This window comes from Camelus ferus, chromosome 22 (genome assembly GCF_009834535.1).
Source record: "Camelus ferus isolate YT-003-E chromosome 22, BCGSAC_Cfer_1.0, whole genome shotgun sequence".
Classification (NCBI taxonomy): Eukaryota; Metazoa; Chordata; class Mammalia; order Artiodactyla; family Camelidae; genus Camelus; species Camelus ferus.
Genome location: NC_045717.1, coordinates 1,107,509 through 1,125,127, shown reverse-complemented (window position 1 = coordinate 1,125,127; position 17,619 = coordinate 1,107,509). Strand labels below are relative to the sequence as shown.

Genomic DNA, 17,619 nt, shown 5'->3' with positions numbered 1-17,619 from the left:
GCAGTATTGGCCTGTAATTTTTTTTTTTTTGGTAGTGTTTTGTCTAGTTTTTGTATCAGGGTGATGATGGCTTCATAGAATAAGTTTGGGAGTGTTGCCTCCTCTTCACTCTTTTGGAAGTGTTTGAGAAGGATTGCCATAAGTTCTTCTATGTATTTCTGGTAGAATTCCACAGTGAAGCCATCTGGTCCTGGACTTTTGTTTCTAGGGAGGTTTGTTTTGTTTTGTTTTGTTTTTTAATTACTGATTCTATTTCACTTCCAGGGATCCATCTGCTCATATTACCACTTTCTTCTTGATTTAATTTTGGTGGGCTATGTTTCTAGAAACTTGTCCATTTTTTCTGTTTTCCACTTTGTTGCCATACAGTTATTAATAGTATTCTCTTATAGTTTCTTGTATTTCTGTGGTGTTGGTTGTAATTTCTCATTTTCATTTCTTATTTTATTTGTGTCCTCTCTTCTTGGCCTGGCCAGAGGTTTCCCAATTTTGTTTACTCTTTCAAAAAACCAGCTCTTGATTTGATCGATTTTTTCCATTTTTAAAAAATCTTTATTTCCTCCCTGATCTTTATCATTTTTTTCCTTCTGCTGACATTGGATTTTGTTTGTTTTTCTTTTTCTGATTCTTTCAGCTGGTAGGTTAGGTTGTTTAATTGAGATTGTTCTAGTTTTTTTGAGGAAGGCCTGTATTGATATGAACTTCCCTCTTAGGATTGCTTTTGCTGCATCCCATATTGTATGGTTGTGTTTTCATTGTCATTTGTCTTAAGGTATTTTTAATTTCTTTTTTGATTTCATCATTGACCCATTGGTTTTTTAGTAGAGTTTTGTTTAGTCTCCATGCAGTCATTTTTTCCTTGTTTTTCTTTCTGTGGTTAATTTTTAGTTTCATGATATTGTGGTCAGGAAAGATGCTTGGAATACTTTCTATACTCTTAAATTTGTTGAGGCTTCTTTTATGTCCGAGTATGTGGTCTATCCTATTGTTTCATGTGCACCTGAAAAGAATGTATATTCTGTTTTGTGGGGATGTTATGTCCTGAAGATATCAATTAAATATAGCTTTTCTATTGTGTCATTTAGTATCTCCACTGCCTTATTGATTTTTGTCTGGAAGATATGTTCAGTGATGTTAGTGGGGTGTTAAAGTCTCCTAATATTATTGCATTCCCAATAATTTCTCCTTTATGTCTGTTAGTATTTGTTTATATCTTTAGGTGCTCCTATGTTGGGTGCATATTTGTTAACGGGAGTAATACTCTCTTCTTGTATTGCTGCTTTTATCATTATGTAGTGTCCTTCTTTATCTTTCTTTATGGCCTATTTTAATGTGTATATTGTGTGATAAAAGTTTTGCTACCCCGCTTTCTTGTCATTTCCATTTGCATGGAATATCTTTTTCCACCCTATTACTTTCATTCTGTGTGTGTCCTTCACCCTAAAGTGGGTCTATTGTAGGCAGCATATTGTATGCTCTTGTTTTATTATCCAATCAGCCACTCTGTGTCTTTTGATTGGAGCATTTGATCCATTGACATTTATTGTTATTATTGACAGCTGTGTATTTATTGCCATTTTAAACTTTATTTTTCAATTGATTTTTTATTTCTTCTTTTTTTTTTTGGTTTTTGTGGTTTGATAATCTTCTTTAGTATTAGGTCTATTTCTTTTTGATTTTGTGACTATTGTATTCTTTTGATGTGGTTACCCTGTTTTTCAGCATGTTAACCAATTACTACATTGATTTGCTTTAGACTAGTAGTCATATAGGCTCAAACACATCCTCAAAGAATGAAAAAAAAGTTCTACATTTTCTTGCTTCTCACTTCTACATTTTGACTTTGATGTCCTCCTTTGCATCTTCATGTTTTATTCTCTTGCTCTTCATTGCAGTTATTGCATTTCCAATTGTGGTTTTCTCTTTTCTATAGATTCATGCTTTTTTATTTATAGAAGATGTTTCAGTATTTCTTTTAGGATATTTAGTATTGCCTTTCAGTTTGTTGATTTCTTTTGGCTTTTTGCTTGTCTGAGAAACTGTTTATGTTTCCTTCAATTCCTAAGGATGGTCTTGCTGGGTAGAGTATCCTAGGCTGCAAGTTTTTCTCATTCAGGACTTTGAATATATCTTGCCACTCCTGGTCAGCAATGTTTGTGTAGAGAAGTCAGATGAAAGCCTTATGGGAGTTCCCCAACTAAGTCTTTGTTTTTCTCGTCCTTCTTTAGAATCTTTTCTTTGTCTTTAACTTTAGCTATCTTAATTATAATATGTCTTGGTGTAGGTCTGTTTGGGTTCATCTTGTTTGGGACCATCTGCACTTCCTGTACTTGAGTATCTGATTCCTTCTTTAGGTTTGGGAAGGTTTTGGTCATAATTTCTTCAAATACTCTGTCAATCCCTTTTTTTCTTTCTTCTCTTTCTGGGACTCTTACTATGGGTAGATTGATACACTTTATATTGTCTCTTATTACTTTCATTTGTTTTCATTTGGTTTTCTGTCTGCTGTTTTGGTTTTGTGATTTCCATTATCCTGTCTTCTAAATCACTTTATTTTTCTGCTGCTATTGGCTGCCTTTAGCTCGACTTTTATCTTGGCAGTTGAGTTTTCTGATTTTAATTGGCTCCTCTTTGTAGTTTAATTTCCTTTTTACAGTATTCTACATTTCTGTTGATAGCCTATCTTATTTTCTTCAGTGCTTTTATCATCTCTTTTTTCATCTCATGATCCAGTAGACTGTCAAGGTCTATTTTTGTTGTTTGATTTTTTGGGGGCTTCTCTTGTTCTTTTAATTGGGAGTTTTTCTTAGCTTCTTCATTTTACTTATATTTCTCTGATGGCGTGAATTTAGGAGTAACCGTTATCTACTGTGGTCTTGAAGGGCCCCCCCCCTTTTTGTTAAATGTGGGAGTGTCCCTGTGTGGACTGTGCGTCTAATTTTTTGTCCCCAGGGCTGTTTCAGTATGGATGGTTGCCACGTCTTTCCTCTGTGTGTGCTGCCTGTTATCCTCTTGATTGGGGGTGTTGGTGGTGGTGTGGTGACCAGGGCCTGAACTAGTTGTTGAGCAGGGCCTCTTCTTTCCTCTGTGGTTGTCACAGTCCTGACAGGGCCTGGGTCTGCGTCCTGCTTTCCTGTTGTTGGGATAGAGGCTTCAAGACCCGTTTCTGGGCAGCAGTGTGTAGTAGGCAGGACTGGAGCGATTCCATTGGAAGAAAAACTGCTGAGTATTCCTCCACCGGAAATGTCCACTGGAAAGTGCCTTCGTCGTGAGGGCTTACGGGGTACACTGTGTTGTTGCTACCCTTGTCCCTACCTCAGCTGTGGGAATGTCAGCAGCCTGCCCTACTGTCCCCCAGGCTCTGTGCCCACAGAGCCATTAGGGCAAATGTGCTAACATCAGGCACTAGGACCCACCATAGTGCCCTTGCAGTCATGCACCTGGATCTACTCTGAGCCACAGGGTCAGCGCAGACTCCAGACCCACGTCAGCATACACAGGCCTGCTGTTAATGCCAGACTCGCCCCCACCGTGGGCCAGAATTCTGGTTGCCTAGGGGAGGGTGTCCACAAAGACACCAGCACAGCAAATCTGCCACCACTACCTGGGCTCGATTCAAATCGCATTCCCACCTGCAAACCCTGGGAATGGATTCAGGTTTCAGCCCTGCCTGGGAGCCATGCACCAGCAATTGTGCTCCTCCTGAGTGGGCTGAGAAGATGATTGTGTCTGAATCCCTGCCCCTCTGTTCGTGAGAGCATGGCGCCAGTGATGGTGCTGAGCAGTGCTGTCTGGGCTAGTGGAGATGGCTGCTAATCCGGGCTGCATTGCGCTCCTCCCTCCATACAGACCAGCATTGGTGCTTTCTGTAGGGGGACCTGGGCTGTTATGGACACACTCACAGCCTCAGCCTGCACCACACTCCAGCCCCCTGAGGCTTCCTCTGTGCAGTCATCCTGAGTCCTCTCCCTGGGCTCTTCTGCAAAAGCCCGAGCTCCAGCCCGTGTCGGCTCGCGTCTCGGACTAGGCATCCTATGGGCCCTCTGTGCCAGTTTCTCTCAGTTCTGTCTGCCAAGCAGCTCCTCCAAGCCTTTGGAGCTCCCTTTCTGTGCCCACTGACCTCCCTGCTGGTGAGGGGGCTTCCTTGGGTGAGGGCACTTTTCCTCCTTTGCCTTCCCTCCCCGTGGAGACCGGTCCCGCCCCAACTTCTTTTTCCTCTTTGTTTCTTCTACTCAGTTTTCTGTGGATTCTCCCTGTATTTCGGATGTAAGAGATATTTTGCCAAAGTTCAGTAGGTATTCTGTGATAACTGTTCCTCATGTAGATGTTTGTGGGAGAGGGTGAGCACCACATCCTTCTATTCCACCACCTTGGCAATCCCTCATTCCTTAAATTTTACAATTAAGACAACCCATCACACGTTATGAAAACCACAGAAGGGAGTGGTTGGCTGCGTAGGCAGAAATCATGACTGATGGAATAACCCCAGTTCCAAGGCCTGGATTTCAGGTTTCAGTTCAGTAATACTTTTTACCTGTTTTCTGAAATGTGATGAAACTCTGGACATCGGTTCTCACTAACTAAGCTCACATGAAAATGGTAAATCAGATTTCTGAAATTTCACTGAGAAGTCAAATGATTAATGATTAATAGGGCCAAAATGCTAACCTCTGTTAGACAGAGCAGTTTACCATTATTAAATTTGATTTGGAAAAGTCAGTGAAGATTAGATGGTGGTTTTGTGAGTAAAATCTAGCCAGAATAATGGCATTTGGGTGATGTTAAGGGATGTTATCATTAAGCTCTGGTAGCCTTACACAGCATTTTAGATGTTTGATATTATTACTGGTATATTCATATGATTCAGAAAGGGCACTTGTTTCACCAGAACTGTTACAGTTCTTATCTGTTAGGTATTTCTTTTTATCAGTCCAAAAACTTAAGTCATTCTATTTCTATGCTGGAGAAATTATTGTGTAAGAGAATAGTTTGTTTTATTAATAATATTTAACAAAATCAAAAAATAAATGTGCTGTTCCTTGTTCAGTCTCATCACTTATATTCTTTTTTCAAAAAGCATTTTAAAATTGCTTATTACCTCCTGTGTTTTGACTATATAGTCAAAGCCCATTTCTATGTTTAAAAAGTAACTGTCCTCATCATTAGAGAAGCAGCATAGCATAATGAAAACAGCTCTAACTTTTTCCCAGTTTTTTTTTTGTGGGAAAATATACATAACGTACTATTTACTGTCGTAACCATTTTCAAGTGTAGCATTCAGTGGTGTTAAATACATTCATAATGCTGTGCAGCCATTGCCACCATCCATCTCCAGAACTCTTTTCTTGTAAAACTAAAACTTTGCACCCGTTTAGAAGTAACTCCATTTGAGGTAAGTGGTTGCTGACTGGATCACTTCAGATTCACATGGTGGTAGGTTTTTCTCCAGCTTTGTTTAGCTGTATAGGTATCCAGAGTAGGTAGAGTTGGTTAAAGTAGATTATGGCTCATCCAAATGAATAAAATGAAGTGAGACCAGAACAAGGAGTTTGGGGGGATACGCAGGGGAGTGAGACTGCATTTCACCTAAAGTTTTCAGAATGTATCTATAACATAAGAATTAAAAAATAACCACAAGCAAATGAATAATAGTCCTAACTTAGATTTAGTTACTCAAATTTGTCTGATTCTCAGAAATGTTTTTTATACTTAATTTGTTCAAATCAGACCCAAACAAGGTCTGTACATTGCATTTGATCCCTGTGCCTCATAAATCACTTAATATCACTTTCCTCTTACTCCCCATTTTTCATGTCATTCATTTGTTAAAAATAATTGGTACTTTTGTCATGTATTTTGTCATATTTTACATCTGGCTGGCTGAATTCTTGTGGCACTATTTTAAAACTAAAAAATTTTTTTAAATCATGGTAAATTATACATAAAATTTGTTGTCATAATAATCATTTTTAAGTGTACAGGTCAGTAGTGTTAAGTATATTCACATTGTTGTGTCCTGTGTTATTTTTAACATGTTCCTCTGTCTCCCTTATTTAGTGTAAATTGGTACCAGATCTAGAGAGGCTTGATTTGATTCAAGTTTGATTTTTTATTTTTAATTTTTTGAATGAAGGGGCAAGGGCATTTGTAATGTTGGGATGTAAGTCTAGTTGTCCCAATAATGACATTAATCCTTGGATTGAAGTCTTTTAGCCTGATTATTTAAAATTTTTCCTGTGGATTTTTTTCACATAATGCTTTAATTAACCATTGATGATCATCTATTTTTTTCATATGCGATTGTAAAAGGATGTTTTTTTCTGATTATGTAACTCTTTCTGCATTTATTAGCTGGAACTCTGTTAAGAACGCTTCCTCGTCTAGTGTCTGCCAGAAATGTAGGATTAATGCTTGATTCTTTCCCTTTATTGTCCAATTTTCAGGTGATGAGTTTTTTTTTTTTAAATTAACAGTTTGGATTCATGCAGTTTATAATGACTCATAGTCATTCTTTTGATGTTCAGATTGCCTTATCTGCAGCCAGTGGGACCTCTTCAAGCTGGCTCCTGTGTTCTTCACAGCCACAGCATCTTCTTTAGTGTCAGACTTAATGGTATTTTTCTGATCCCAGACCTGAAATCCTCCATTTCTGCAACGAACTCCTAGTCCTTTTAGTGGAAAATTGTATTTAGAGATCATAATATGTGTATCTACTTTTAAAAAAATGTGTTGTTACTTGATTCCTCCAAATACTGATTGATTTCTTTTCTTAATTCAACAGGCATGCCCAAAGAAAAATACGAGCCCCCTGACCCTCGGAGGATGTACACAATTATGTCCTCTGAGGAAGCAGCAAACGGAAAGAAAGCACGTTGGGTGGAGCTTGAAATAAGTGGTAAGACATGCAAGAGTAAGTTTATGGTATGGAAGTTAAGATATGGTAGAAAAGTAAATATTCTAGTGCTGATAACACAAGAGAAGCACTGTTGTATTTTACCAGTGCTAATTTATCTTAGAAGCTGGAAGATTCAGTGGAAAGAACATGGTTTGAATCAAAGTTCAAAACCCATTCATTGCTTATTCCCTCAGTATCAGTGTCCTTTCATACAATGGGGATAATAATATCAAGGGTGAAATAAAGATAACGCATGTGAAATGCCTAGTGTACAAAGGTTTGTTCTGATTCTTAATTCTCTGATAGAGTAGGACAGAGCTTCTGCACTGTCAGATTGCTGGTTTCCAGTGGGGTGGGAGATGTCTGTTCTAGTGGAGGTTCTGGGGTAGATTTGTTTCTCTTCATTTTCTTCATTTGCTTTTCAGTCTGAGTCTGAGGACAGCCTTATTCAGAAACACAAAATGTTAATAGAGTTTGAATCAGATCTCAAAATTGTCTTCTACCATTAATGCAGTCTAGACGCATTCAAAGAAATACATGAGCTTCCAGATCCACAGAGGATATTCTTAGCATCCCTGCCGATGGGCACGCAGCCTCCTTTTTAATACTTCAAGAGTGGTGAAGGGACGTTCTTCTCAAGGCAACCAGTACTGAAGAAGTTTTGTGTTCATGTTGGGCTAATATGCCTCCCCATACTTTCCTTCCAGTTTGTCTTGATTTTTGCCTTCTCAAGTAGTACAGAGCAAGTTGTCTCTTCTTTCACCTGATTGCCCTTGAATTTTTGTGTTTTAATGTAGCAAACCCTGAGCGTATGCTATGTGTACAACATTGTGCCAGGCACTGTACGAGGCATATGGAAGATCTATAGATGAAAAAAGCACAGTCCCTTTCATTCTAAAGCTTATTGTGCGTTAGGGACTGAGGTGAAGGGAATATACCAGCAATAGACAAAGTATAACTGCCAAAACCAGGTAGAAAAGTGTGATACAGGAAGCAAAAAGGAAGTAATGATAATTGTATTTCTCCCTTGTCAGCTCGAAATTCCTTGTTAACCTATCGAGTAAACCTGAACACCCTTCTCTGCAGCGGTAGCAGAGATCAGTACCCACATGGGTCTCTCCTGCTTTCCCTCTTAGGATTTTTGAAGTACTGGCTTTAATTTAGCTGAATTCAGTTTCATAAAGTAGGTGTGGTGGAGAGTGAAATTTCTCTCTCTTGCCTCCTGTCAAGTGTGATTTTCTATGTCAGGGGAGTCTTCGAAGCACAGGCAGTCACCACTCCAGCTTCCCCTTTTTAATTTCTGCAGGATTGGTATTTAACTTTATTTTGCTCTTTTTTCAGTCTGTATTGCAATTTTTGAGTTAACAAAAATTGCTTCTAGGAAGTTTCCCCTTTTTTGCATATGGGTAATCTGGAAAGTAATCATTTAGGTCATTTGCTCTCTCCTGCTTCTACATCTTGTTGGGAACTCCTCGGCAATTTTGAGTCACTGTTCTCTCCATACTCTGAACTTTGGTGAGAAATCTGTACACAAGATAGGAAGGAAGAGGGGAGATTCCTCTAAAGTAACGTTCTTAACAAATAGTCTTACTTGTACCAGGTATTGTGGAAGATAAACTATTGGTTGAATGGGTCTGTGGAACAAGACTTTGTAATCAACAAAACCACTCTCAGGAAGGTCACTTTATTGTCTTAGTCCTTAATATGTAAACTCCTTTGTGTAGAATTTTTCAAGGCTGAATTCATTTCATGCTAAGGTAGTTATTTCATGTATATGCTTCAGCATCAGTTCCTTAAGATCCTTGATACAAAGTTCTAGGGATCTGGGGTCCTTGACTCCTGGACCTGCAGTTATTTCATATACTTCTCTGGTTCCAGGGTGGGGGTGGTGAGTTCCTTGTGCCGTTTGAAGGTAACCAGATAAGCCAAATGACTATTAATCATTTGCTTTTTAAAGAAAACATTTTTTTTAACTGCAAAATGAAATACAGATAAAGAAAACCACACAAATAGATTAGGGAATTATTATGTAAGGCCAGGGCGTTGTAACTACTACCCAGGTCAGAATTAAGTTTTTCACTTACCCTAGAACTGCTTCTGTACCAGAGGCAATCACAACTGCTTAGCTGCTCCCTGAAAGTACCCTGACTTTTATAGTAATCACTTCTTCTGTCCCCTTATAGTTTAAACACCAAATTATGTATACCTAAGCATTATAGTTTAGTCCCTCTACCCTTTTTATTTAAATGTCTTAATTTACAGGTTTCCCCTCCATCCTCCTCTTTACAGTTTCTCTGTTGAACCTGAGCAGTTTGACCTGTTGTTTACCTGCAGTCTGCGTTTTGCTGCATGTGGCTCAGCATGTTTCTCATCCAAATGGGAGGCAGGATGCAGAGGCTTGAGCAGACTGATTTAAGACCCTTGGCAGGACTGAAGTCCTGTTGTGTCCGTGGTGTTGTGCTTTTTCTTCGGGATACACAAGATCTGAAGACCTTCTTTCCTACTGACTTTAATTGCCTAAAGCAGTTAATTCTTTGAGCTGTGTCTGTAGAGAGGTATTTTCCCTCATTTACTGATTGATTGCTCAAGGTACAGTTTGTATAGGAAGGGCAGAAAAGAATGCTTATTTTCTTTCCTTTTATTTACTAGTTTTGAGGATAAACTGTTATACTTTGTGGGTGACCAATTAGGTTTTTAAAATATCCCTTATTAACTAGTATATTTGGGTTTCAAACATATGCCGTGGGTTGTCATTATTATTCTTATTTTGATGCTTAAATTGTCCTGTTGTTGCTTAGTGGGAGAGCTTCTTTAAATGACTCCTGGGTTCTGTGACATAACCTTGGTTGTCGTTGGTAGTGTCCTTGCTGTCTGGTATGGTCATCTTGTATTTCCTGTCTCAAACCTGAAGTGTGTCATTTTTTCCCAAGAAAAAGTGATTGTTTTAGAAATGCTATTTGAGGACCATAGTAACTGCTCATGATGCTCATTGTTAACTGAGTTAGTCATTATTTCTAGGTCTTCTCACCAGACAGAGCCATGAAATATGACGTATATGTATGTGGTCATATACGTTTATGATAAAAGGTGTGATATATAGTATTTATATAATAAAATGTCTTTAAAGCTGTAGAATGTATTTGTATATATAAAGTTAAAATATCATATGAAAATACATTATTTTTGATTTATGTTCAGAATAATGAGTTTTAACAAACCTTTTTTATAATAAAATCTGTATCTCTTTTAATACTGAGAGTCCTGGTTCCCAGGGATGTGGGATGATGGAATTTGAATGTCCCATGATTACTTACTTGCTTTATCCCATATCACATACATAATAGTCTCAGAATAACTACTAAAGATACCGCCACCACGTGAATACTGAGAGTAGGTAACACTTTGCGTATTATCCCCCCCTACCCATTAAGTAGGTGTACTTTCTATATTGTCAGAGTATGTAGCCATTAAATACTGTCAGCTTTCCCATCTAACATTCATAAACCACCCCATTTAGAATTAGTTTTGCAAGTAACTGTGTATCCAGTGCCTCCTACAAGTTAATTTGTCTCTGTGATCATTTTGGTTTTCTAGATTGTTCTCTAGATGTTTCCTTAGAAAGTTCTCATTGGAACAGTGTTCTCTGAGTTTCTTGCAAGTTGGTAACAGTTTCTGCCCTTTATATTTGAGAGTCAGTTTGGGTGAGTGTAAAATCCTCGGGATCAAGGAATTCTTTCCTTGAGCATCTTACATATATGTTGCTCCAGTTTTGCTGTAGGCTTGATGATAGTGTAATTTTCTTTCCCTGATAAGTTACTTCCTCTTTTTGGCCTACATGCCCAAAGGATGTTTTTCTTGTAAAATCAGTAATTGTACTTAAATACATCTTGATATTGGTTGTTGGGCTTTGATATTCTCAGATGTAGCGTGCCCTTTCAAAGTGTAGCTTGAATTTTTTTTTCCTTTTAATTTCAGGAAAGTTCCCTTGGATTAAAATTTCAGTATTTGTTCTGATCCTTTGCTTTTTTTTTTTTTTCCCCAAGAGAGGTTTATTTTCTGAATTTGAATATTTTCGTATTTGTCTCTAGAATCATTTTAAAAAATAAAGTACAGTAAAATTCACTCTCTGATCTTTGCTCCATTCTTTTACAAATACAGACCACTGTGTGTAACCACCATTATAATTATAATATGGGAGGAATTTCATCACCCTCCTCAAAATCCCACTGCTCCACTGTAGGCAGACCCTCCCCACACTTTCAGCCCGTGGCAACCACTGATTTTTTTTTAATCAACTATTTTTTAGAGCAGTTTTAGGTTCATAGCACATCTGACATAAAAGTACAGTGCACGAGCCGTCCACTAGCAACACCCCCATTAGAGTGGTGCGTTTGTTAGTCGATGAACCTACATTGACACATCATCATCACCCAAAGTGCATAGTTCTTTGGGTTTAGTCTTGGTGGTGTACATTTCTTGGGTTTAGACAAATGTACAATGACGTTTATCCACCATTATCACATCATACATAGTAGTTTCACTGCTCTGAAAGTCCTCTGTGCTCTGCCTGTTCATTTTTCCCTCTCCCTGAATCTCTAGCAACCACTGATCTTTTTACTGTTATCTTTTTACTGTCTCTATAGTTCTGCTTTTTCCAGAATGCAACATCCTTAGAATCAAACAGAATGTAAAGTTTTTAAATTAAGTCCTTTGACTTAGTAATATGCATTTAAGTTCCTCCATGTCTTTTCATGGCTTGATAGTTATTTCCTTTTAGTGCTAAATAGCATTCCATTGTCTGGATATATCACAGTTTATCCATTTACGTACTGAAGGGCATCCTGATTTCCTCCAAGTTTTGGCAATTATGAATGAAGCAGCTATAAATGTCCATGTGCAGGTTTTTGTGTGGACATAAGTTTTCAACTCCTGGGTAAATGCTAAGGAGCACGTTTGCTGGATCAAATGGTAAGCATTCACATTTAATTTTGTAAGAAGCCTCCAAATTGTCTTCCAAAATGGCTGTATCATTTTGCATTTCCACTAACAATGATGAAAATTCCTGTTGCTCCGCATCCTCCCCAGCACTTGATGTTGCCCATTCTGTTAGATATGTGTAGTGGTATCTCATTGTTATTTTAATTTTTATTTCCCTGATGACATATAATTAAAGAGCATCTTTTCATATGCTTAGTTACTATCTACATATCTTTGGTGAGGTGTGTGTTCAGGTTTTTTGCCCTTTTTTAATTGGGTGGTTTGTTTTCTCATTGAGTTTTAAGAGTTCTTTGTGTGTATTAGATGTCTTTGCAAATGTTTTCTCCCAGCCTGTGGCTTGTCTTCTTACTCTCTTAGCAGTATCACAGAGCAGAAGTATGAATTTTAGTGAAGTCCAGCTTATTAATTAACTTCTTTCACAGATTGTGCTTTTGATGTTGTATCTAAAGTTGTTGCAAACCCAAATCATGTAGATTTTCTTCTGTGTTAATCTTCTAGGAGTTTTATGGTTTTGTGTTTTACATTTAGTCCTGTGAGGCATTTTGAGTTAATTTTTATGAAGAGTGTAGAGTTAGGGTTTTTTTTTTTCTTTGCAGATGTCTAGTTGTTCTACACCATTTGTTGAAATGACTTTTCTCTGTGGTATTGCCTTTGCTCCTTTGTCAAAGATTAGCTGGCTGTATTTGTGTGGGTCTATTTCTGGGCTCTCTGTTCTGTTTAATTGATCTTTTTATGGTTTTTTGTTTGTTTGTTTGTTTGTTTGTTTTGCCAATACCACAGTCTTGATTCCTGTAGCTTTATAGTAAGTCTTTTATTACATACTCTTTTGGGGGAGGGTTGGTACTAGGTTTGTTTGTTTATTTATTTATTTATTTATTTGTAGAGGTGGTACTGGGGCTTGAACTCAGAACCCTGTACATGCTAAGTGTGCGCTTTACCACTTGAGCTGTACCCTCCCCACTATTTATAGTAAGTCTTGAAGTCAGGTAGCATCTGTCCTTCAGACTTTGTTCTCCTTCAGTTTTGTGTTGGCTATTCTGTATCTTTTGTCTCTCTATATAAACTTTAGAATTAGTTTGTCAGTATCCACAAAGTAACTTTCTGGGCAGTTGAGATGGCATTGAATCTGTAGATCACGCTGGGAAGAACTGACATCCTGACAATGTTGAGTCTTCCGTCCAGGAACATGCAGTATCTTTCCTTTTATTTAGTTCTTTGATACCTTTCATCAGAGTTTTACAGTTTTCCTCATATGGACCATTGCATATTTTGTTAGATTTTAACTATTTCATTTTGCGGGGTGCTAGTGGTATTGTGTTTTTAATGTCAAATTCCATTTGTTCATCTCTGGTATATAAGAAAGTGATTTTTAATGCTTTTTAATTTTTTCATTTGTTTATGATTTAAAAAATTTTTTCTCCTACTTTTCTAAAAACATTCTCTGTTGTGGTTATTCATTATTATGTTCTTTGTAGTTTAGTTTTCCTTTGCTGAATTTTTCAAAATCTTATTTATGTTTTTTTATTGCTTTATAATTTTCTTAATATTGTTCAGCTCATTTTGAAATTGTAGGTGACAGTTTCTTGGGTGTGTTTGTGGTATGCTTTTGTTGTGTATAGAGAGTTATTCTGGTCTTTACACTCTTTTTTCTTATAATATCTTTTAAAGATATATAAATTTTACAGGATTTGACCTTACAACTTTTCTGTTGTTTCTTTTTATTTAAATTTAGTTTTTCTGAACTTTTAGAAGGTGTGATTCAGGATAGTTTTTCTAACTTTAGAATCCCTCTTCTGTGTTTTGTTTTGTTTTTGCAGTGTTTACAACTGTGGAAACTCATTTTCTGAAACTTTCTCATTTTGCTCCCTTTCATTTTTTCTGGACCTTTCCCCCTTTCATCTCTTTTCTACCTATCCTACTTAATTTTATTTCCACTTTTGGAGCTTTTTATCCTCAGTGTGGGCCTTGGCTGGTCAGTCTGGAGAATTCCTGGGACCCAGGCTGCTTTCATACTTGCTGTGGACACTACACTTGTTCCTGACTTGCACTGAGCTCTTCCTAGTGCTGATAATGGTCTCAAATCGGTGCTCTCAGATACTCGTTGGTTTCTCTCTTTTTGGATCTGTTAAGACACGTTGATATTTAATGCTGTTACTGATGCGGTTGATTTAAATCTGCTGTCATGCTGTTTATTTTCTATTTCTCCCATATGTTTTTTTGTTGCCTTTTTTTCCTTTTGGATTAACTAGTTATGTTTTAAAATTGCCTTTTATCTCCTTTGTTGACCAGTTAGTTGTAAGTATTCATAATGGTTGCTTTAGGGTTTATTTACAAAATATATCAAGTAATGTTAAACGACTTCACGTATGGTATAGGGGTCTTAACAGTATACCTGCTTCTCCTCTTCTGGCCTTTGTGCTATTCCTGTCATGTCTTTTACTTACACATGTGTTAAAGGTCTCACAGTATGTTGTTATTTTTCTTTAAACAGTCAAGTATTAGGAAAAGTTGGCTTTTATTTACCCATGTACTTACCATATCCAGTGTTTTTCATGGCTTTGTGTATAGGCAGGTTTATTTCTGTTACCGTTTTCCTTCTGATTAAAGGAATTCATTTAATATTTCTTGGAGGTCTGTGGGTGATTTTTTTATTCTGGTTTTATGTCTGAATTTTATGCCTTATATTTTGCAGGATAGTTTTGCTGGGCATAGCGTTCTAGTTTGACAGTTTTTGTCTCAGTAATCTAAGGATCCTGCTCCCTGTCTTGTTTTCATTGTTTCTTGTTGTCTGCTGTTTCTTGTTGTCTGCTGTTTCTTTTATGTATGTCCTTTTTCTGTCAACTGCTTTAAGATTCTCTCTTTATCACTGGTTTTAAGCAGTGTAATTATGATGTGCCTTGGTGTAGGGTATTTTTTCTTCCCAGTTTTCTTGTGCTTAAGTTTTGTTAACCTTCCTGGATTTGTGGGTTTATAGTTTTCATAAAATTTGAGTAAGTTTAGGCCACTATTTCTTTCAAATATTTTATGTTTTTCCCTTTCTCCCCCCACCCCAGCCTTTTGGGGAATACAGTTACTTGTATCTTAAAGTTATCCCATAACTTACTGATGCTCTGTTTATTTGTTTTTTTTTTTTTTTCTTCCCCCTTTGGACGGTTTTTATTGTTGTGTCTTCAGTTTCACTGATATTTTCTTTTCAATATCTAGTTAGCTATTAATCTCATTTAGTAATAGTGTATTTTTCATAATTAGAAGTGTGGGTATTTTTTGTATCTCCCATGCCTTAACATTTTGCTGCTGCCTTTTTGAGCATATGCAGTACAGTTATAATAACTTTTTATATTCTTATTTACTAATTCTTTTTCATTTCTAGGTTGGTTTTGATTCCTCCCCACTCCCTCTACCCCCTCTCAACTTTCCTCTTTCTCTTTTTGTGTGCCTGGTAATGTTTATTCACAATTACCTTGTGAATTTTACTTTCTTGGGTGCTGGATATTTTTGTATTCCTATAAATACTTTTGAGCTTTGTTCTGGGTTACAGTTAAATTATTTGGACACAGTTTGGTTATCTGGAGGCTTGCTTTTAAGTAATACCTTTCTGAGTTCTCTGTAAGTTACCCTGGTGGGAACACAGAACTCTTCCTAGCCCTGTGTGACATGAAGGGTTATTCTTTCTGCTTTTTTTGGTTGGTCTCCACTTCCCCACCCTTGGGTTGTTCCTCACGTGCATTTGATGGTCACTGCTCAGCTGAAGACCGAGGGGGAGGTGGGGTCCTCTTCAGTTTTCCAGAGCTTTCTATCTGTGTAGTCTCTCCTTTTGGCACTCTGCCCTGTGACCTGTAACCATTTTTGGCGTCTCTAGACTCCCAGCTTCATCTCTTAAACTTAAACTTACATAGATCACCAGACTCCGTCTGGTCTGTCTCCCTGACTACTTTCTGGAACCTGTAGAGTAAACTGGGACATCTTAAGGACTCCCGTTGATTGTTTCCCATGTCAGTGATCACTGCCCTGTGCCGCCTGGTATCTGATGCCTGAAACTCGGTTTTTCATATATTTGTGCGTTTATTTAGTTGCTTTAGGTGGGAGGGTAAATCCAGTCCATGTTACTCTATGTTGCTGAAAATGTAAGTCTATTATAGTTTTTTGAACAGTCTGTTTGGTAACTTCAATATCTGAACCTCCTAGGGTTCTGTTTTGTTGTTTCTCTTTTTCTTCCGTTTTTCAGTCCTTAGGTCTGGTAATTTTTATTAACTACTGGGAATTATATATGAAATGGTAGAATAATTTGATGATCTGGATGATATTCTCTTCCGTAAGAGTGAATTTGGTTTTCTGTTTGCAGATGTGCTTTGTGCTGTTGTAAGGGTGGGTGGGTGGGTGGCCTTAATTGATTAGGGCTCATCCGTCTTGTTTGAACCTGCTGTTCAGTGGCTGTGAGGGGTGGCTTGCTGGAGGGTCACCCTGCTCTGTTCGTAGGTCCCACCTGGAGTCTTGGTGGTTAACACTGACTTCTTGGTAGTGCCTCAGTTCCATTTTGTCTTCGTAATTGTGTAGGAGGCCTTGAAGCCGTGCTCAGCACCTCAGCCTCTCAGCCCCAGCTTTCATCTCACCGCTTGCTGCCGCTGTGTTGTGATTCAGTGTATTCTTCCAGAAGTAATGTGCTGGGGTGTGTCCTGTCTTGTCTTCTGCCTAATACTTGCCTTAGTCTTCCTATTCTCAGATTCTAAGCTTTTTACCTTCAAGTATAATCTTCACTTAAATTAAATCTGTTTACTTTGAAGAAGCTGCATCTTTCTGTTGCTATTAGGACATGAATTCCTTCCCACAGAAGTTCAGTGATGTGTATGTACCTCTGCAACTGTGTTTGCCTTTATGGATTGAACGTCCACTTGTTAACTCATATGCTTGGTGCACCAAGTTTGTTTCCTTCTCCATCGGCTGCTGTTTTTAAACTAAACATTGTTGCTGTGTTTAATCTGCCAAATGTTTTCCTTAGTGCTGTTCGTATAATTTAATCTGGTCTCTTTCCTTTTAATCCAGTTTGCAAATTTGACAACACAGTCTTCTTTATTTTGTGAGTTGGAAAATATCCTCTTCAGTTTTCTGGATGAATTGACATTTAGAATTGATACTAGTTTTTCCTTAAAAGTTTGGTGGTATTCACCAATGAACCTATTTGGTTTTGCAGTTTTCTTTTGGGGAAGGTTTTTCTTTTTGTTTTATCAAATATGTTTTTAATGTGGTGCAGCAATCACTACCATCCATCTCTGTAGCTCTTTTCATCTTGTAATTTGCCTTCATTTTTGAAAGATATTTTTATTGGAATGCTAGGTAGGTAGTACATTTTTCTTTGACTATCTTAATATGGAAACTTTTCTGCCTCTGTGTGTGTCTCTGTCTCTTTTTTGGTAACAGCTTGATATATAACTCACACAATTCACCTACTTTAAGTGCAAATTCAGTAATTTTTATAAATTTACAGAATTGTGCACCCATGACCATAATCAACTTGAGAACATTTTCATTGTCATCAAAAGAAACTCTGTACACATTAGCAGTCTTCCCCACTTCCTCTCAGCCATGGAAGTTTGAGTGTCTATGATGTCTCATATTAGTACTTACTATGTTTAGTCTTCTAGCTTCTTAGTATCTATCTACTAATTTTATCATTATCTGTTCTGGACTGGTTTTGATTGATAGACTTTTTCTTCATTATGGATATTGTT

At 37.5% G+C, this 17,619-nt stretch overlaps 1 protein-coding gene and 1 long non-coding RNA gene across 3 annotated transcripts in view; one reads left to right on the top strand and one right to left on the bottom strand.

Moving 5' to 3' along the window:
- The window catches only part of CNOT6 (CCR4-NOT transcription complex subunit 6), a 57,899-nt gene that overhangs the window by 16,218 nt on the left and 24,062 nt on the right, over positions 1–17,619 (top strand). For both annotated transcript variants that reach the window (XM_032464863.1, XM_032464862.1), the window contains exon 2: positions 6,782–6,895. In XM_032464863.1, coding sequence (XP_032320754.1) covers positions 6,784–6,895 — 112 coding nt within the window. In that variant the 5' untranslated portion in view covers positions 6,782–6,783. The remainder of the gene's footprint in view (positions 1–6,781; positions 6,896–17,619) is intronic.
- LOC116658951 lies at positions 1,207–16,055 on the bottom strand. The gene is made up of 3 exons (XR_004314176.1): positions 16,043–16,055; positions 8,858–8,868; positions 1,207–1,322 (listed from the first exon to the last, which is right to left on the bottom strand). It is a non-coding gene; the product is annotated as an uncharacterized LOC116658951 (long non-coding RNA).